This window comes from Cynocephalus volans, chromosome 4, assembly GCF_027409185.1.
Source record: "Cynocephalus volans isolate mCynVol1 chromosome 4, mCynVol1.pri, whole genome shotgun sequence".
Classification (NCBI taxonomy): domain Eukaryota; kingdom Metazoa; phylum Chordata; class Mammalia; order Dermoptera; family Cynocephalidae; genus Cynocephalus; species Cynocephalus volans.
The window spans coordinates 96,882,154-96,904,149 of NC_084463.1; the positions used below are offsets into that span (position 1 = coordinate 96,882,154).

Consider the following 21,996-nt stretch of genomic DNA (forward strand, 5'->3'; position numbering starts at 1 on the left):
TTTTGGGTTAAGATTCAGTGTGCAGTAGTAGGTTGGTTATGCATCATTGTTGCCTAGTTACCTTATTAGAAGCTAGAAGGGTTTAGTTTGTTGTTTGAAAGTCAAATGAAGTGTGTGTAACAGAGGCAGCAGCCTTTTAGGATCTGAAAGCACATGAGAAATGATGCTTTCGTACTGGATATAAACAGTTCATTAACAAAAAAACTGCTCTATTAACTGTGACAAACAGTCATTGTCAGGTTCGTATCTGGAAGTTTCTTTTGACTTTCTCACTTTCAGTATCTAATTTTGATGGATTATTTTGAGTCTTTACTATATATAAGGCATTGTGGGGACATGAAAGTGTATGTTTGACATTTTTGTTGCCTAAATAACTTGGAGGCAAAGAATTAACTGACCTAAAATGCTTGATTGAGCCGTTTTTTTGTTTTTTTTTCCAAGGGTAAGGGGATCTTAACGCTTGACTTGGTGTTGTCAGCAACACGCTCACCCAGTGAGCAACTGACCATCCCTATATGGGATCCGAACCCGTGGCCTTGGTGTTATCAGCACTACACTCTCCCGAGTGAGCCACGGGCCGGCCCATGAGCCGTTTTTATAAATGGGAAGTTCCCACTCTGAGAGCCTCACTCTGTACATAGAAGCTTTCTCATGAGGTTTCCTTTGCCCTACCCTAGGTAAGCCTGCCTGTCCACACACCACCTTCTCATAGGACATAGTTTCTCACCAAAAGTCTAGGTTCCTACTTCTTTCATGAATTTTCCCCTGGAGCATCTCTGATGTGAACTATTAACAGGTGCTTGCTACCTTTCATGACATAATATTCTGTGGTTAGACAGCTATTGCTAGAAAGTTCATGCTTATGTGTCCCAGATCATCAGACTTAATTACTTCATTGAGTTGGCCCACTTCTGCTACCTCTGATCCTTCTTCTCCTGTTTCTGTTCTTTGCCATCACCTGCTCTCATTTTTCCTACCTGTTTCCTTTCTCTTAAGAAGGTTTTTTTTTAAGCACATGCTAAATGCCAGGCACTATATTAGGCACTTGTACTTACTGAATGTCTTTTATGTCCCAGACATTATTAGCTGATTTTACATACAGTAATTATTAAATGCATTTATTTAATCCATTCACCATAAAACTTCATGGTATGGGATATTATTACTATTTTTACAAATTAGGGATTTCTAAAAGCTTAATGGGCTTAGTTAAGATCACGTTTATACTAAGTGGCAGAGCCAGCAATCAAACCTAGATCTGTTTGATTCCAGTTTGTGCTCATTCCACTGTGCCACTTTGACTTTTAAACAAAAAGCAAAAGAATTTGTGAAATCCTTTCTCTGCAAGGTCTCCCATACCCCTTGGAGATATTCCCTGCACCTGTGTGGGTGTGGTTCCAAAGCTGCCGCTTTCTTTTTATGGTCTTAAAGTACACTTATTCTTATGGACAGTGTAATACTTTTCTAATGTTTATGAAATGGTATGGTTATTTTGTTCGTTTTTATTTTTTTAGAATGTTTAATTTTTTAATTTTTAAAATATCTCAAACTTACAGAAAAATAGCAAGTGCAGTAATAAAGAACTTTCTTTTCTTGTGAACCTTTTGAGAGTAAGTTGTCAACATGATACTTTATCACCCTTGAATACTTTAGTGTGTGTTTCCTAAAAAACAAAGATGTCTTTTCCCATAACCTCAGTACAACCATCAGAATCAGGACATTCACAACAACACACTATTACTATCCAATCCTCAAACCCCATTTGAATGTCACCACCTCCATAATGCTCTTTATAGGAAAAGGATCCAATTCAGAATTACATGTTGTGTTTTAGTTGCCATATCTCATTAGTCGCCTTCAGTCTGGAAAAATTCCTGAGTCATTCCTTGATTTTATCACCTTGACACTTTTGAAAATGATAAGATAGTTATTTTGTAGAACCTCTTTGAATATGGGTTTGTCTGATGTTTTTTCATGATTAGATTCAAGTTATCTTTTTTTGACAAAATATTACAGATGTGATGTTGTTCTCATTGTATCCTGTTAGGTGGTACACCATTTTAAATTGTTCTATTATTGATAATGTTTATTCTGATCATTGGTTAACATGGTGCGTCAGGTGGCTTCTCTGTAAAGTTACTCTTCTTCCCTTTGAAATTAATAAATATTTTATGGGGAGGTACTTTGAAACTATGTGATATTCTGTTTGTCACAACACTTTCACTTTGTATCAGTTATGGAGCCATAGTTTTCTAGTTTTATTCAGTGGATTGAATCTATTACTGTCATTTATCTTGATGTTCAAATTCCCTGACATGGCCAAGTGGGAGGCCCTTTAAGCTAGTTTCTGTGTCCTTTTGACTATGCTCTAATGTCCTTCGAATATTTCCTTTCTTTCTGGCACAATAAGATTTTTCAGGCTCATCTTGTGCTTTCTTTCCTCTAGAGCTGGAATCAGCCCTTCTCCAAGAATCCTTGGTTCCTTTTAATGGAGAATTTTATTTAGAAACCAAGAGCTGGGTGCTAGGTATTCTCATTGCTGTTGGGTTGTTGCTGCATTTGGGCTCTCTCAGTGGACAGAGTCAGTTGATATATGTACATTATATACATACATTTATATCCATTTGTTACTATATCTATATGCAGTGAAAATCATGTTATCATCTCTACTTGTAATTCATACCCAACACCACAATGTTCGTTCAATTTTTTTTCTCCATCTATGTTTGTAACTTCCTTCTTAGACAATATTATCCTTAATATATTTACCTATTAGATACATCTTCCTGCTTTTTCATTTTTATGTGTATGTGAATATGTGTGTGTTATTTACAAAAGGTATTGGTAGCCTAGAAAGCTAATCATTGAATTGGTTATTGATATAGTATCACTATAATTATCAGGCAGTAATTAGAAACCTGAGCAATTCTTCATGGCTGGAAATAGTGATACTTGGGAGTAACAGTATAAATATATGTAAAGAAAGCTGGGTTAAGTATTGTAGAGCTTTTTAAGTACTTAAGCTTCGAATGCCCAACTTTCAACATAGTGAGCAAAGTTTTCAAAATCATGAAATTATTTATTCATGCAGATGAGTGGGGAAATTAGGTCTGGACTGAGTGAGTGTAAGGAGACTTGGGTTCTAGTATCAGCTCTTCCACTAACTAATCTGTGTGTTATTAGGCAGATCACATAACTGTATCATTCTTCATCTGTAAAATAGCTGATTGTCGAATTAAGGCAGGAGGGAGGGATAGGCAATTACAAAGTATACTTCGAGAGACTGTATGTTCCAGTGTTGGAGAGAGGGAGCGACAGAGATAGCAAAGAAATGGGGGCTAGAGAGGCAGGAGAGACAGAAACTAGTTGTGTGTATTTCAAAACAGTGATTTCACTTAGAGATAGAAAATACTAGAAACCTTGAACTTGAAGGGAATATAAAAAGGTACTTGTATTGGGCTGGCCATTTGGCTCAGCTTGTTAGAGCACAGTATTATGTAACAACAGGGTCAAAGGGTTCGGATCCCTGTACTGGCCAACCACCAAAAATTTTTTTAAAATAAAGATACTCATTTTGTATTGGCAATTGTATTTGTAGTTACTGCCTCATGAAACCATATTATGTGCTTCACATGTGACTTTATACCTTCCTTACTATTTTAGATTATAGTAACAAAGCTAATATTCATATTATGGTTTATAGTACATAAAGTTTTTTCACATTTGTATCCTATTTGAGTCTCTTGATAAACCTGTAAGTTAAGTAAGACAGGTATTATATTATTGTTCCCTCTTTATAGACGAGGAAACTGAGGCTCTGAGAGGTCCAAAGACTTGCCCAGTGTTACACATCTAGTGAGTCAGAATTGCAATTTGAAGCTAGGTCCTTTTGTTTTAATACGTTATATTATGGGATATTTCAAATTTACTATTCTTAAATTTTGAGTGTAAATTCCACAATTATTTATATTTTGCAATCTTTTTCATCTATTTTCCTTTCACCTTTTTTTGTTATTGTCTGCTGCAGTATTTTAAAGTAAATCTCTAACATGTTATTTAAATTATAAATACTTAGTATGTATCTCTAACTGATAATATATTTTTAAATATAGCCATGGTGTAATTATTAACAGTAACTCCTTAATATTATTTTATACCAGTTCATATTAAAATATCCTTAGCTGCACTAAAGATATCTTCTTATGGTTAGTTTGGTTTGGATTGGGATCCAAAAAGATCCACATATTGTATTCGGATAGTCTTTGAAGTTTCTTTTAATCTATAACAGTGCTCTCTTTATGTTTTGCTATTGGTTCATTGAAGAAACGGTCATTTGTCTTGTAGAATGTGCTACATTTCTACATTCTGGATTTGTTTGATTGCTTCCTTTTGGTGTCATGTAAATGTTGACAGTGGGAGCCTCTACAGATTGGTTTCTACCTCCTTTTGATTTGGATTCCATTAGTTCTTGACATCCTCTTTGCTTTCTGGCACTAGATGTCCCAGGCTCTTCTTACATATTTTTTGCCCCAGTCCTGAAACCAGCCATTTCTTTAAGGAGCTCTGTGAACCCAGGCTTTTAAATTTCAAGATCCATTCACTTTCTGCACACCAGGGTCTTTCAGACTCAGGATCATGATCCATTAGTAGGTAATACATTCAATTTCATGGGATGTGATTGGTGTTTTTTGAAAAACAAAATAGAATACAAATGCCAGAGTACATCAGGAGATGTAAGAGTAACTATTGTTTTGTTAAAGTTTTTGTATATATGTTTTTATGTACTGTGTTGCAATATAATGTATATTTTTTACTGTGGGTCACAGTCAAAAAAAAGTTTGAAAGTCAGAGTTCCATATTATTTTTATCACCTGGTATACAAACTCATTTCTTCAAAGTTCCTGTTGCTGCAAAATAGTTTATTTTAGTAGCATTGGACTAGGTATGAAAGAAGGATAACTGATAATTTTCTTACAATGCTGGTGAGAAGAGCTAAAATGAAAAATATTGATAGTACTAAGTGTTGTCAGGTATGTGGCACAACTGGAACACTTAAGCAGCACTGGTGGAAATGTAAATTAATACAACCACATTGGAAAACTGTTTGGTAGTATCTTCTTAAGCTGAATATATGCATGTTCTATGATCCAGCAATCCCACTCCTATCCAACAAAAATGTGAACATGTACACTAAAAGCCACATATAAGAATAATCATAGTATCATTATTCAAAATAGCCAAAGAATGTAAATAACTGAAATATTCATCAACAGAAAAGATAAATAGATTTTGGTGTATTCACAAATGGAATACTATACAGTAACAAGAATGAATAAACCATAATAGATCCTATACCATGGATAAATTTTACAAACTTAATATGAAGCAAAAAAAAGCCAGATAGTATTTGATTTTATAAAGTACAAAAAAGGCCAAAGTGAATCTATGTGTTGGAAGTCAGGATAGTGGCTAGTGGTGGTGGTGATGATGGGATAGTTGCTGGGAGAAGGCATGAGGAGTATTTCTAGAGTGTTGATCATGTTCTCTTTCTTTATCTGGGTGCTTATTTTGTATGTGTATTTACTTTATGAAAATTCCTTGAGCTATACACTTAAGACTTTTGCATATTTCTGTATGGATATAAAAAGTTTTACAAGTATTTACATCTGAGTCTTGTTTTAAAATTTGAGAGTGAATGAAGTACAAAATTAGGGACTAATGTTAAAGTACCTACTCTATATAAGGCAAAATGCTAACTGTTGTGAACACAAGTATGAAAAAAATGGGACTTCTGTTTTCTGAGTACTCATGTTTTTGGGGGAGGATGCACACTCGAGCAACAGAATGCTTGACAGACTGTGGTGAGAATATGGTATTTGAAATCACTCCCAAAGTTGATGCAATGCTTTTTTGTTTTGGGCTTTTTGTTTGTTTTTTAAGATATCTTAATCATGTTCTTTTGTTCTCTCTTTTCTGTTTACAGCACCTGACAGATACCTCCCATGGTGTAAGAAATAAATGCCTGCAATTACTTGGCAATCTTGGCTCTTTGGAGAAAAGTGTCACGAAAGATACAGAAGGTCTAGCTGCCAGAGATGTCCAGAAGATTATAGGGGATTACTTTAGTGACCAAGACCCACGTGTCAGAACAGCAGCTATAAAAGCCATGGTAAACATGATCATGGAAACTAATTGGGGATAGTTTTCATTTTTTTCCCCCTCATTTTTTAAAAGTTCATGGGCAGTACTACCTTGGATACATTCTGAATCCCCCCAGTTTACATCTGATTCATACTTTCAGGAAGGTATTGGTGGTGGCATCACAGAACTCAAAGACATATTCCTGTATAGCAGGCGTACTTTTCTTTGGGCTTATCTGGCAGATTTCATCTGTATTTCTGGAACATGGAAGGTACATTCTGTACCTGTTATAATGTAATACCAAGTCACATCGTTCTTCCAGGCCCGCTCATGTTTCATGTTTTTCTGATACTTCCTTGGAACAGTCCATGGTTTAGATCTATTAAATGCTTGAGTGCTTCTACTGAAAAGTCTTTGACCAGGTTTCTTTTATATATAGCACTGATTTTGGCTAAAAGGAATTGTGTTCATCTAATATAATGGGGGAACATATGTGAGATTGTGGAGAGACATTGGAAATATTGATCTTTTTCCCAAATTCTTAAACTATATCTTTATTATCTAGTTGCAGCTCCATGAAAGAGGACTCAAATTACACCAAACAATTTATAATCAGGTACCTTAAATGATTACTGTTGGGAAGGGAACGAGGTATCATGAAGCTGGGAGGGTGTCACAGTGGCTCTCAGAATTTGAAAATGTAAGGACTTTAGCTGGCTAGCAGTGGCAACATTAATTGGGATGAATGTGAAGATATATCCAAAACATACTTTTCAGGAAGAGCATGGGGGATACGTAATCGAATACTACTAGTACATGTGAAAAGGACTTTTAGGTAGCTCAATATGAATACCACATTGCATGAAGAAAAGGTAGTGTTTAGAATAAAGAAAGTGGTAGTCTTGCTGATCTCTTTTTGGTTGGGCCATTCATAAAGTCAGTTCTGGGCACTACACTTGACAAACTAGAGTATTTCTGGAGGAGAGTGACAAAGACCATGGGATCATATAAAAAGATGTTACATGAATGTAGTATTGGTAAAGAAAGGCATAATGAAGTTGTGGAAAAGCTGATTGACAGCCTAACCAAAAGGCCTTACAAAGTGGTATTTTTCTTAAAGAATAACTGAATGAATCTAGTGACAGGCAATCTAAATTCATGCTCAGAGATCAGATTTTGTTAGCCTACTAAGAGTGGTTTTATCACTTGGGGGAAGATGATAATTAGCCAAGCCCACATTACTGATGTGTAAGCCAAGTTAATTCTTTTACGAAATGAAATAGAATGGGTCCAGAATGCTTGTGTTGGCATGACCACCACTTTCTCCCCCTATAGGAAAACTATGTGGGAAGCCAAATGATTAAAGGAAGCTTGGAGAGTAAGGACACAGAGGAATGAAAGTTAGTCAGCTGATTCAAATGTTTAATGGTATAAGACTATGTCAGTAATCTAGGCAGCAATGAGGACCTCAAGGGAGTAAGGATGGAATGGTAGTGAGTTCAGTTTTGATTATCTTGAGTTTGAAAGGTTGGTAGGACATCCATGAAAAGAGTTGCAGGCTATAAGTAGTTATGAAGATGGGGTGCTCAGGAGAAAGAGCTAGAGGGGGATATTTGGAACCATCAGTATCTAGAGGACATGGGCATACCTAGGGAGAGAGAGGAGATCAAAACAGGCCGATGATCTCAGAACAAAGTAAAGCAGAACCATCTGGCCTCTTTTGGCTGTTTAGGATTAAAATTCTACATTTATTTAAAATGCTTGAGGTCTCGGATGGACTGTCAGTCAGAAATGTGTGCTTTAATTTTACAGGCAGGGAAAAACCTGTCTTCGGTGTTTGAGCTTGTGAGAGTAGTACTGTAGACTCCCAGCAAGCTTGGCTAGGTTTGATGCTGCTCTAGACAGTATTTGTGCTATCCATCAGTCTGTGGTTCTGCTTTCAGACATGGGTAGGGACGCTGCACAGTCAGAGCAGATGACAAGGATTCTTTGTTGGGCAAAGGTTCAAGAAATTAAAACCACCCACAAGTATTTTGATTGACACCCTTATTTAGCCACCCTATCTTCATTTTGAAAATAGTTTGAACATCACCTGGGAGGACACAGAACTAATAGACTTTTGGAATCTTTCCTTGTAGGCCTGTAAATTGCTCTCTGATGACTACGAACAAGTGCGCAGTGCTGCAGTCCAGCTTATCTGGGTTGTCAGTCAGCTCTATCCTGAAAGGTTAGTGTGGGTGTTAGCTGGCTTTTGTTCATTGCTAAGCTATTTTTCTCTCCTCCCACCATGCAAAAAGTCCACCTCCAGGAAAGGAATGTTTGTAGATTTTTGGAAGGCAGTGTGGAAGGGGAAAAGCACAGGCCCTGAAAATCAGGATGCGTGGTCCTCAGTTTTCATCTCTGCCATGAATTTTCTGTGTACCCTAGGAAAGATAGTTTACCTCTTGGGGTTCCAACCTCTCACCTGTAAGTAAAGAGATTGGACTATCTTTCTCAAGTGCTTTTCAGCCCCCCCCTCTTTTTTAAATCTTTAAAATTGTTTGGGACCCATTTTAGTTTAGTTTGCGCCAAATGCCAGATAAAGATACAAGGTTAGTTTGAGAATAATGATCCCTTAAGTAGTGTTTTCCTAGTTAAAAATATTTTAACACCAGTTAAATCATTGATTCTCACAGTGATTCTTTTAGGTGGAGAGACAAATATTATTTATTTTATTTTATAGAAGAGCTCCTTCTGTGGGAAAAAGATGTTTTTTCCTTTCTATTAAATTGCCAGCCAAAATGAAAACCAGAACAAGTTAATAAACTATTAGGGGTAGGCTCCATTTGTAGTTTTTCTAGGACGTATACACACACACATACACACGAAGACTAATTGGAAATTGTATCTTCTTTTAGAAGCAGTTTTGCAAGTACAGTTTTCTCTCTGCATCTGCAGGGGCTTGGTTCCAGGACCTCCTGAGGATACTGAAATCCATGCATGCTCAAATTTCTGATATAAAATGGCATAGTAACCTATGCACATCCTCCTGTATACTTTAAATCATCTCTAGATTACTTATAATACTTAATATAATGTAAATGCTGGGTAAATAGCTGTTATACTGTTATTGTTTAGGGAATAATGACAAGGGAAAAAAGTCTGTACATGTTCAGTACAGACGCAGTTGTTTTTTTTTTCCCAAATACTTTTGATCTGTGATTGGTTGAATCCCCGGATGTAGAACCCACGAATGCAGAGGGCTAACTGTATGTTTTATATTGATTTAGTCTGAGATTTACCATGCTTATAGCAGTTCAGTTACAGGAGATAATAAACTTAAGGATATAAAATACTCTGTGATAGCTACAAGATACTCTGGTATCTTGGAACCTGTGGTGGGTTACATACTTTTATTCAAGACACTGAAAATTTGCAGTGCAACTAAAAGGGTTAGTTCATACTCTGAGAGTGATTTGTTTATTCTGAAATATATTTCATAATTCTAGGATTTGAACTACTCAATTATCACTTCCATGTGTGCCAGTTTTCATTGATTGTTCTCAGTTTATTGAACCTGCAGCCTTAGGCTCATGTTTTGTCATATGTGGTTTCGGTTTCTTTTTTTTCCTTTAATTTAGCATTGTCCCAATCCCTTCTTCTACTGAAGAAATTCGCTTAATTGATGACGCGTTTGGAAAAATTTGTCATATGGTCAGTGATGGCTCCTGGGTGGTTCGAGTTCAAGCTGCAAAGCTATTAGTAAGTTATATTTTCTCTTTTTTTTGAAGTTAGAACATTTTGAGAAACTACAGATAGGGAGAGGGTTGACCCACTTTTAGAAACCCTAGACTTTCTTAATATAGAAAGAAATAGCTCACTTTCCGATAGAGAAATAGTCTTTTAGAACTACAAAGAATCTTAAAGATAATCCTATTTAACCTTGTTAACGTGAGACAGTCAAGGCCTAAAGAAAAAGGAAAATAGTAATAAAAGTAGTTGCTACCATTTACTAAACACCTTTTGTGTCCTAGGTATATTAACAAGGAGGACCTTTGCATACATTTTCTCATTTACTCTTCACAGTAATCCTGCAAGGTAGATGCTATTATCCCCATTTTCCAGATGAGAAAACTGAGGCTCTCAGAAGTTAAGTAAATTATCCAGTTTATAAAGATAGAAAATTGTAGAGCGGGATTCGATCCTAATCTTCTGACTTTTAGCCTGGTATTTTCCTAATCTCTTGCTTTTGAGGATTCAAAAAAAAATCTAACTTTTCAGGGATGGAACTGTTTTATAGTACAAAGAGTGTCAGCCTGATATTCAGCCTTATTTTGTATCTCCGTTACCATAGACATGTCATTTGATCTTAGCCTCAGTTAACTCATTTGTTAAGTGAGGTTCTAATATCTCATGTTTACCTCCCAGGATTGTCATGATGCTCAAATGAGATGCTATCCATGAAAATGTTTATAAATTGTAAAGTACTCTACTATGTGGGGTTGGTGAGGATTATAATTATAGTACATAAATATATACATCTAAGTATCTATAAAAATTTGTGTAAACCTCACAGCAAGAAAATCTGAGGTTCTTTTGGACATTTCCCTTTTGAGGGCCTCTAGCTCTGGCACTTTTGGTGAGATTGTTGGCTGAATGCTTTAGACCTGACTGTACTACACGCAGATCCAGTGATGGCCCTAATACTATGATTAGTGTTTTTTAGGGCAAAATTGCTGAAAGCTGTGTGAAACATTTTTGTGGAATAATAAGGAATATGGATGATTTCAGCATTTCCTGCTTGTAAATTTTATTGCTTGTCCATAATAGAATAGTGTTAAACAAGCCAGCTATTATTGAATTTTATTTTTGAATTCACATTTTAAAACTTTGTTTTGGTTTATGAATATTTTAAAATTCAGAACAGTCCACTCATTCATCAAATTCTTTTAGCATTTACTCAGCATCCTTCATGAACTCTGTGGAGGAAGGGGCAGTATTTTAGAGGGATAATTTAATGATGTAATGATATAGCATCTTCACCTGAGTAGGCAGTTTAGCAAAGTAATCTTTAAATCAGGATCATTCAAAATTTTCACCCCATAGGGCCTAAAATTTATGTTAAGTATTAATAATGAATGGTATATTGAAGGATTTCTGCTTGGATGACTCTAGCTTCAGTCAGGTGCTTCATAAAATAATTTCATGATTTTAAATCTTAAAAAGCTTTAAATTATGTAAGTAATTATGTTCATATTCAGTAGTAAGTAATAATCAATCTAATCTTGCTACTACTGCTACTACTACTAATAATAATTGATAATACTTATAGAGTTCCTAGCCTACTAAGATAGGCATTTTTAGTCTTACACACACACATAATCTTCTTCTCTCTCTCTCACATTCAAAATACGTATACACCCACTTCCTTATATATAGGCATATGTACATACATCTACTTATATACATACTTTTTATAAGTAATTTTTAGTCCTTTTAAACTCTTCAAGGTAGATATTATATTACTTATTTTATAAATAAGAAAACAGATTTAGGAAGGTGATGTAATTTTCCCAAGACCACACAGATAGTAAACGACAGATTAGGCCTCAAAACTTTATAATCTGAAGCCCATGTGGAATCCCTTCCTAGTGAGGGTCCAGTTACATGTTGGGACCAGTGGTTGGGCAGTTAAAGCCCTACTACTTTATTAGTTCCTCTGTGCAAACTAAGAGGTAAAGCTGCCCTACCTCTCTAATATACAAACCTGTGAGCAGGTGAACTGCATATGATATTTAGACCACATTTTCAGCAAGTTACAAACGCTGAGCACAGTTTCTCTCTTCAAAATAGTTGATAGTCTTGTAGGCTGAGATAAATAATTGGTGAATTATATTACCTGGTACTCATAGGAAAGAGCATCTACCATAACCATAGAAGGCTTCTTGGAGGAGGTGATTTCCGAACTGAGTTTTGAAAGATAAATATGAGTTAGCTAGGTAGGACAGTAGGGAAAGAGAAAATATGAGCAGAGATATAGAAGTAGTATAATATCATGCATACTAATACTAGCACGTCTTGGTGGGTGCATAATGTTCAGCATGGGGGATGCGTGAGAAGATAAAGCTTGAGAGGAAAGCGTAAGCAGGTTTTGCAAGAACTTAAATGAAACGATAAGGCTTTAGACAAGTCCATCTTGCATAAAACATGAACAGTTTCCATTCTTCTTAGCTTATAGCAGGATGAAAAATTTTCAGATGTGGGTTGTATCAGAAAATTCAAAACCATGTAAAAGAGATTGGCTTTTGATTATGTATAACTGCCATAATGGGGCAAAGAAACTTGATTTGCAAGTAAGCAGATCCATGGGACTATTTAGAATACAGTCACTACTTTGAAATTAAGCATGGTAATTGACATTCTATCTAGGATGTAGTCTTTTAGTTCAATGATTTCTTCTTGGGATGTTTAATTTCTCTTATTCAATAAGGGTTAAACCATATTTATAAGCCTCCAGATGTATTATGCCTTAAAAAGTATAGTATAACATATTCAGACTGTTAGATTACAGGCTTTTGTGCCTGTCCAAGTCTGCCAAGTACTGGTCTTTCTCAGGGAAAATGCAGATGTCCTAGTTAATGGCAGTTTTATGTATGATGTACTAATTCATCTTTTTTGTAGTTCTTCTGCTTCTCTTCTAATCACCTAATAGGATAGAAGCTAGAAGCCTTAAATCTAAAGAAAATGCGCATAGACTTATTTATATTAATTGAGCAGTTTTTGCTCTGAAAGCAAGTTTGATATTTGTTTGTTAAATATCTTGTATCGAGGGCCAGCCCGTGGCTCACTTGGGAGAGTGTGGTGCTGATAACACCAAGGCTAAGGGTTCTGATCCCTATATAGGGATGGCTGGTTAGCTCACTTCAGAGCGTGGTGCTGACAACACCAAGTCATGGGTTAAGATCCCCTTCCCGGTCATCTTTAAAAAAAAATTTATATATATATCTTGTATCTAAACTTCAGAGACATTTAATAAAGCTCTCCAGTGAAATGGTTTTCTTAGTGTTATAAATTTAGGTTGTTAAGTAGTAGTAATAGTGCATATGGAGAGGCAACGTCTTCCCTGAGTATATTTGTCTTGGTTAAAGTACACAAGAATGTAGATTTTTTCTGATTGGTGAGATGCACTTTATGATGAACTCATTCTCTTTTTGGCCCACATCTACTCCTTCTATATTTTTATGAATGATGCTATCATCTAAGTCATGAACCAGAGGAATTTGGGAATTCTTTTTCTATCTATGACCCATATCCATTGAGTCATTAATTCATATTAGTTTTATCTTCTTGACATCTCCTAAATCCATCCCTTCTCTATTTCCACTAATATAGGCCTGCACTAATTTAGATCTCTCCATTTTTCAAGTGGATTACTATGCCATAGAGCTACGGGCATTTGTGGATTTAAAATGGAAAGCTTCGGCTATTCTTAAGTGATACTGAAAATTTATTGGGAGTAGTGATGTGTAAAATACCTATATTTTTAATTTAATTTAATTTTATCAATATACAATGTGGTTGATTCTTGTGGCCCATTACCGAAAACTCCCTTCCCCCTTCCTCTCCCCCCTCCCTCCCAGCAACCTCATATCTGTTCGCTTGTTGTAGCAACTTCAAGGAATTGTGATTGTTGTGTCTTCTTCCCTCCCCCCCCCAGTTTATTTGTATATTTATTTTTTTATTTTTAGTTCTCACAAATAAGTGAGAACATGTGAAATTTCTCTTTCCATGCCTGACTCATTTCACTTAATATAATTTTCTCTAGGTCGATCCATGTTGTTGCAAATGGCAGTATTTCATTTTTTATAGCAGAGTAGTATTCCATTGTCTAGATATACCACATTTTCCATATCCACTCATCTGATGGTGGACATTTGGGCTGGTTCCAACTCTTAGCTATTGTAAATAGTGCTGCAATGAACATTTGATTTGATGATTTCCATTCCTCTGGGTATATTCTCAGGAGTGGGATAGCTGGGTCATCTGCAATTGTTTGAGGAACTTCCATACCATTTTCCATAGAGGCTGCACCATTTTGCAGTCCCACCAACAGTGTACGAGAGTTTCTTTTTCTCCGCAACCTCGCCAGCATTTATGATTCACAGTCTTTTGGATATTAGCCATCCTAACTGGGGTGAGATGGTATGTCAGTGTGGTTTTGATTTGCATTTCCGAAATGCTGAGTGATGTTGAGCATTTTTTTCATGTGTCTGGGCCATTTGTATATGTTCCTTTGAGAAATGCCTATTAGCTCCTTTGCCCATTTTTTAATTGGGTTACTTGTTTTTTTGTTTTAAAGTTGTTTCAGTTCCTTGTATATTCTGGATATTAGTCCTTTGTCAGATGTATATTTTGCAAATATTTTCTCCCACTCTGTTGGTTGTCTTTTAACTCTGTTAATTGTTTCTTTTGCTGTGCAGAAGCTTTTTAGTTTGATATAATCCCATTTGTTTATTTTTCCTTTGGTTGCCTGTGCTTTTGGAGTCATATTCATGAAGTCTGTGCCCAGTCCCACTTCCTGGAGTGTTTCTCCTATGTTTTCTTAAGGAAGTTTTATTGTTTCAGGGTGTATATTTAATTCTTTAATCCATTTTGAGTTGATTTTGGTATATGGTGAGAGATACCAGTCTAGTTTCATTCTCTTGCATATGGATATCCAGTTCTCCTAGCACCATTTGCGGAAGAGGCAGTCTCTTCCCCAGTGTATAGGCTTGGTGCCTTTGTCAAAGATCAGATGGCTGTAGGTGTGTGGGTTGATTTCTGGATTCTCTATTCTATTCCATTGATCAGTGTGTCTGTTTTTATGCCAGTACCGTGCTGTTTTGGTTATTATAGCTTTGTAGTATAGTTTAAAGTCAGGTAGTGTTATGCCTCCAGCTTTATTTATTTTGCTCAGGATAGCTTTGACTATGCGTGGTCTTTTGTTATTCTATATAAATGTCTGGATAGTTTTTTCCATTTCTGAGAAAAATGTCATTGGAATTTTGATGGGGATTGCATTGAATTTGTGTATCACTTTGGGTAATATGGACATTTTCACAATGTTGATTCTTACAATCCAGGAACATGGGATATCTTTCCATCTTCTTGTGTCCTCTTTAATTTCTCTCAACAGTGGTTTGTAGTTCTTATTATAGAGATTTTTCACATTCTTGGTTAACTCACTTCCTAAGTATTTTATTTTTTTGGTGGCTATTGTCAATGGGCAGGCTTTCTTGATTTCTCGTTCTGCATGTTCACTATTGGAGAATAGAAATGCTACTGATTTTTGTGTGTTGATTTTGTATCCTGCAGCTTTGCTGAAATCATTTATCAACTCCAAGAGTCTTTTTGTAGAGGCTTTAGGTTGTTCAATATATAGGATCATGTTATCTGCAGACATGGTCAGTTTGACTTCATCTTTTCCAATCTGGATGCCCTTTATTTCCTTCTCTTCTCTGATTGCTCTGGCTAGTACTTCCAGCATTGTGTTGAATAGGAGTGGTGAGAGTGGGCATCCTTGTCTAGTTCCTGTTCTTAAAGGAAAAGCTTTCAGCTTTTGCCCATTCAGGATGATATTGGCAGTGGGTTTATCATATATGGCTTTAATTAGGTTGAGATACTGTCTGTCTATACCTAACTTGTAGAGAGTCTTTATCATGAAGAAGTGTTGAATTTTGTCAAATGCTTTTTCAGCATCTATAGAGAGGTCCTTGTGTTTGATTTTATTGATATGGCATATCACATTTATTGATTTGCGTATGTTGAACCAACCTTGCATCCCTGGGATGAATCCCACTTGATCATGGTATATAATTTTGCATGTGTGTTGCTGTATTCTGTTAGCTAGTATTTTATTGAGGATTTTTGCATCTGTATTCATCAAGAATACCGGCCTGTAGTTTTCTTTTTTGTTGTATCTTTATCTGGTTTTTGTATCAGGGCAATGTTTGCTTCATAGAATGAGTTTGGGAGAATTGCCTCTGTTTCAGTCTTTTGCAATAGTTTGTAGAGAATTGGTGTCAATTCCTCTTTGAACGTTTGGTAGAATTCTGCTGTGAATCCGTTTGTTGGGAGCCTTCTGATAACAGCTTCAATCTCTTTTATTGTTATTGGTCTGTTCAGATTTTCTCCATCATCTTGGCTCAGTTTTGGTAGTTTGTGTGTGTCCAGAAATTTATCCATTTCCTCGAGATTTTCAAATTTATTGACATATAGTTGTTTATAGTAGTCACTAATGATTTCTTGTATTTCTGAGGTATCAGTTGTAATATCACCTTTTTCCTTTCTAATTTTTGTTATTTGGGTCTTCTCTCTTTTTTTTTTAGTTAGCTGTGCTAATAGTTTGTCAATTTTATTTATCTTCTAAAAAACCAACTTTTCAATTCATCGATCTTTTGTATTGTTTTTTGGGTTTCAATTTCATTATGTTGTGCTCTGATCTTAATGATTTCTTTCCATCTGCTAACTTTAGGTTTGGATTGTTCTTGTTTTTCTAGATCTTTAAGGTGAAGTGTTAGGTTGTTCACTTGCCTTCTTTCCATTATTCTTAGGTGAGCATTTAATGCAATAAATTTCCCCCTTAGTACTGCTTTTGCAGTATCCCACAGATTTTGGTATGATGTATCATTGTTTTCATTAGTTTCAATAAATTTTTTGATTTCCTGCTTGATTTCTTCTTGGACCCATATGTCATTAAGTAGAATGTTGTTTAATTTCCATGTGTTTGTATGGTTTCCGGAATTTTGTTTGTTATTGATTTCTAATTTTAATCTATTGTGATCTGAAAAAATACATGGGATCATTCCAATTTTTTTGAATTTGTTGAGACTTGATTTGTTACCTAACATGTGATCTATCCTGGAGAATGATCCATGTGCTGATGAGAAGAATGAATGTTCTGAGGTTGTTGGATGGAATGTTCTGTAGATATCTGCCAAGTCCAATTGGTCTAGAGTATTGTTTAGATCTTGTGTTTTTCTGCTGATTCTTTGCCTAGATGATCTGTCCAATATTGATAGTAGGGTGTTCAGGTCCCCTGCTATTATGGTATTAGTGTCTGTTTCCTTCTTTAGGTCTAATAGAGTTTGCTTTATAAATCTGGCTGCTCCAACATTGGGTGCATATGTATTTATGATCGTTATGTCTTCTTGATGGATGAATCCTTTTATCATTATGTAGTGGCCCTCATTATCTCTTTTTATGGTTTTTAGTTTAAAGTCTATTGTTTTAGTCCATTTTGTGTTGCTATAACAGAAATACCTGAGACTGGGTAACTTATAAGGAAAAGAGGTTTATTTGGCTTACGATTCTGAGACAGTTGCATCTGGCACAGGCCTCAGGCTGCTCATGGTGGAAAGTGGCAGAGAGCTGGCCAGTACAAGCAGATCACATGGCGAGAGGAAGCAAGAGAGAGAGAGAAGGTGCCAGGGTCTACTAATCGAGTGAGAACTCACTCATCAATTCCCCCTCCCCCAGAGAGAGCATTAATTCATTCATGAGGGATCCGCCCCCATGACTCAATCAGTTTCCCACCCTGCCACATTGGAGATCGAATTTCCACATGAGTTTTGGAGGGGACAACACATCCAAACTCCATCATCTATTTTATCAGATGTAAGAATAGCTACTCCAGCTCGTTTTTCATTTCTGTTTGCATGGTAAATCTTTTTCCATCCTTTCACTCTTAGTCTATATGTGTTTTTATAGGTGAGGTGAGTCTCTTGAAGGTAGCATATAGTTGGGTCCACTTTTTTTAATCCAGTCAGTCTATGTCTTTTGAGTGGGGAGTTTAATCCTTTTAAATTAAGAGTTGTTATTGAAAAGTGTTGTTTTATTGATTTTTGTTTGGATGTCTTAAGTGTTTTTTGTTCCTTTCTTTCTGATTTACTGTTTGTCTTCTGTATTTGTTGGTTTCTTGGGTTGTAGATAAACTTTTTTTTTCTCTTCATTGTTAGCATTTTTATTTTACTAGTGCATTTTGATTTTTCTTGAGTTTTTCTGGCAGTGGTGGTTATTTTTCAGGTACCAAACCCCAGTACTCCCTTGAGAATTTCTTGTATGGGTGGTCATGTGGTAGTGAACTCCCGCAGTTTTTGTTTGTCTGAGAAATATACTATTTGCTCTTCATTTTGGAAGGATAGCCTTGCAGGGTAGAGTATTCTTGGCTGGCAATCTTTGTCTTTTAGTATTTTGAATATATCATCCCATTCCTTTCCGGCTTTTAGGGTTTGTGATGAAAAGTCTGATGTTAGTCTGATTGGGACTCCCTTATAGGTGACCTGATGCTTCTCTCTTGCACCTTTCAAGATTCTCTCTTTGTCTTTGAGTTTTGCCAATTTGATATCATGTCTTGGAGAAGACCTTTTTGGGTTGAATACGTTTGGGGATCTTTGAGCTTCCTGAATCTGAAGATCTGTGTCTTTTCCTATACCTGGGAAGTTTTCTGCCACTATTTTGTTGAATATGTTTTCAATGCACTCTCCTTTTTCCTCCCCTTCTGGAAAACCCATGACTTGGATATTTGAGTGCTTAAGGTTGTCTGATATCTCTCTTAGATTTTCTTTAATGTTTTTAATTCTTTTTTCTTTTTTTTTTTTTGTCTGCCTGTGTTATTTCAAACAGCCCATCTTCAAGGTCAGAAGTTCTCTCTTCTGCTTCTGCAAGCCTGCTGGTTAAACTCTGTTGTGTTTTTTATTTCATTGAATGAATTCTTCAGCTCAATGAATTCAAGCTCTGCTAAATTCTTTTTCAGGGCATTGATTTCCTTGTACATTTCTTCTTTCAGGTCCTGTATACTTTTGCTTGTTTCATCGTGTTGTCTAGCTGAGTTTTCTTGTATCTCATTTAGTTTCCTCAGGATTATCACTCGAAATTCCTTGTCAGACATGTCAAGGGCTTCTTGTTCTATAGGATCTAGAGCTTGAGAGTTATTACTCTTTGGTGGTGTACTTTCTTGACTTTTATTATTTCTGGTATCTTTCCTTTGATGTTTAGTCATTGTGGCAAGAGATTTCACAGTCCACTGGTTGGACACTATTGTGTGGCAAGGATCCTGCCAGGACTGCCAATTTGGCACGGCTGCCTCAGTGCCTGTGGGTGGAAGGTTTGGGCCTCTCTGACCAGCGCCTACTCGCCCGGGGTGGGGTGGGTGCAATGGCGGCTAGGCCTACCTGCTTGGTCACGCTGGTGCCTTGGGGCACATGATCTCCGCGGGTGGAGGGCCTGGGGGTGGGAGTGGGGGGGTGCCTCTCTGGTCGACACACACTCACCTGGGCTGGGTATGGGGTCCGGCGGTGGTGGGGCCTTACCTGCTCGGTTGCACTGGCGCCTTGGGGCACGTGGTCGCTGTGGGTCTCGGGCTTCTCTGGTCGGCATGCACTCGCCTGGGCTGTGGATGGGGTCCGGTGGCGGCGAGGCCTACCTTCTCTGATGTGTAATATTTTGTGGCCTGAGTTTGAATAGTACACCCTCTGTGCTGCTGTGTTGGGAGAGAGCTCAGATGGAGGCATTGGAGGAGGGCAGTGGGAACTATGAATGGAGTAACTTACCATAAAGTCATTAAAACTTTCATTCTTTGTGGAGGAAACAGTATCCCTTAAATAGCCAACTGCCAGTGCTGGTGAGAAAGTTAGGAGATCTTAAAAATTTATAGTTCTTATTCATGAAATCGATATTTGCATTAAAAATGTTTGTTAGATTTGTCAGTGGCTCAGATCTATGTAACAAACAAGTGTACCACCTAGAGATAAGAAAAAGTGGTTTTGTAATTACTTTGGTTAAAATAATATAGCAATATTCACCTAGAGTTGTAGAAAAGGTTTCAGCTTGGGTAAAGAACATGTAATTTTCTGTGGAAAATGTGATTGGAGAAAAGATCCGAGTTTGTATAAGCATTTCCATGTTTATTAAGTTGAGAATTAGAGAAGGTCTAAGATACATTCCTTAAGAATATCTAGACCCTGCTGTAGTAGCCTCCTACACTGGTCTCTTTGCTTTCATTTTGATTCCTTCTGGTCCATTAGCCACTCTACTGCAAGATGATTTTTATGAGGTATGAATCTGACTATATTCCCCTTTACTTGAAACAAGCAAGTTACCTAATCTCTCTACCTCAATTTCTCATATGAAAAATGGGAATAATAAAGATGTTCTTCATGGAATTATTTGGAGGAATAAAATTTTTAAATAAAGGTAAAATATTTTGCACATTATTGAGCTCATTAAGTGTTTAGTAGAGATTATCTAATCATTATTAATAAGGCAACCCCTCTACCATGGCAAATAGGCCCTACCTATCTTTCCTGTCTTATTTTTGGCACCCGCATCCTGTTTTCCATTCATAAAACCATTTAATGTTTCCCACATGGCATTTTCTCTTCATGCATTTGCACTGTGATTTCCAATTCCCCAAATATACCTCTTCCTGCCTTTACCCCATCCTGCTTATTCTCTCAGTTCCCATAGCATACTTGTAAATGTATATATAGCATTTCATACCATAGTGCAGTTATCTCTTTGCTTGTCAATTTCCCTCACTAGTCTATGAGATCATTGAGTATAAAGGTGATATCTTTTTATTTTTGTATTTCTGTTTCTGGTAATTGTAGGCTTATAATTGAATGGTTGCTAAATAAATATTTGTTTTATTGAATGAGTGAATGAATGAACAAATAAATGGGGAGAATGGAATGAAAAGGAATGGAGAGGCTGTACAAAGCAGTGGTAAAGACAAAGGATTCTGGAGCCTGGGTTTATATCCCATCTCTGGAATTTACTTTTTGTGACCTTGAGTGAGTTACTTGATCTTTTTGTGCCTTCTTTTCCCCATATTTCAAATGGGAGTAACAATAGTATTTACTTCATAGGGTTGTAGTGAGGATTAAATGAGGTAATATATTTATAAAACTAATAGAACAGTACATGGTACATAGTAAGCTCTATTTAGGTGTTTGCTGCTGTTTCTGCTAGTATTTTTATTATTTTCCTGATGATTCAGAACCCATAGGCATCTTTATTATCAAGAATAGTATTATCTTTTTGCATTTAAGTTTGCTGCAAACTTTGAATTTTAAGATAATGTTCAAATCATAAAAGTTGTTTAATATGCCCTGGATTCTTTCTTTTTACAGGGTTCTATGGAGCAAGTCAGTTCTCATTTCTTGGAGCAGACCCTTGACAAGAAGCTTATGTCAGATCTGAGGGTAACTTGATTTTTTTGTTGTTTAAAGTGGGTTTCTGTAACTAACATCACGTAGCTATATGCTGAGTGTGTTGATTTCGTTTAGCAGCCCATGCATTTGTTAAGTTAATGTACAGTGACTAGATTACATTTTAATTAAAAATCCTAGTAACTTGGACCAAATTACAAGCTACTTCATTAAATTTTGTATTATTTTAATGAAATAGTTTGCAAAGGTTGTGTTTTACAAAGAAGAGGTAAGGTTAACTTTCTATTTATTAGAAACTACAAAGGTCTGGTCTTATTTTGTGAGATGGTATGACATCTTAGGACTACTTTTCAACAGCAGTTCCCATTGGAAGAGTGAGTAAATCCTTTCTCTGAATAGAAGCAATATGTCTCTTATGGAATGCTCTTAAGCTTTGACTGAAATGGTTCTCTAAAGTGGTTGTCAGGACCAAATATGAGTCTGAGAAAATGATACAGACATTCATTGACTATACCCTAATTTTTTAACTGTAAAAGTGATAATAAAGAGCTATAGCTTTTAAAAATGTAATATATGTACACAACGGAATATTACTCAGCTGTAAAAAGGAATGCAATATTATCATTCACAGCAACATGGATGAACTTAGAGAAAATCATATTAAGTG

At 36.3% G+C, this 21,996-nt stretch overlaps 1 protein-coding gene across 3 annotated transcripts in view; it reads left to right on the forward strand.

Annotated features, from left to right (window-relative positions):
• INTS4 (integrator complex subunit 4) overlaps nucleotides 1–21,996 on the forward strand; it is a 122,578-nt gene that overhangs the window by 36,337 nt on the left and 64,245 nt on the right. For all 3 annotated transcript variants that reach the window (XM_063092976.1, XM_063092975.1, XM_063092974.1), the window contains exons 5-9: nucleotides 5,984–6,169; nucleotides 6,707–6,757; nucleotides 8,280–8,368; nucleotides 9,762–9,882; nucleotides 21,291–21,362. In XM_063092976.1, the coding sequence (XP_062949046.1) occupies nucleotides 5,984–6,169; nucleotides 6,707–6,757; nucleotides 8,280–8,368; nucleotides 9,762–9,882; nucleotides 21,291–21,362 (519 nt within the window). The remainder of the gene's footprint in view (nucleotides 1–5,983; nucleotides 6,170–6,706; nucleotides 6,758–8,279; nucleotides 8,369–9,761; nucleotides 9,883–21,290; nucleotides 21,363–21,996) is intronic.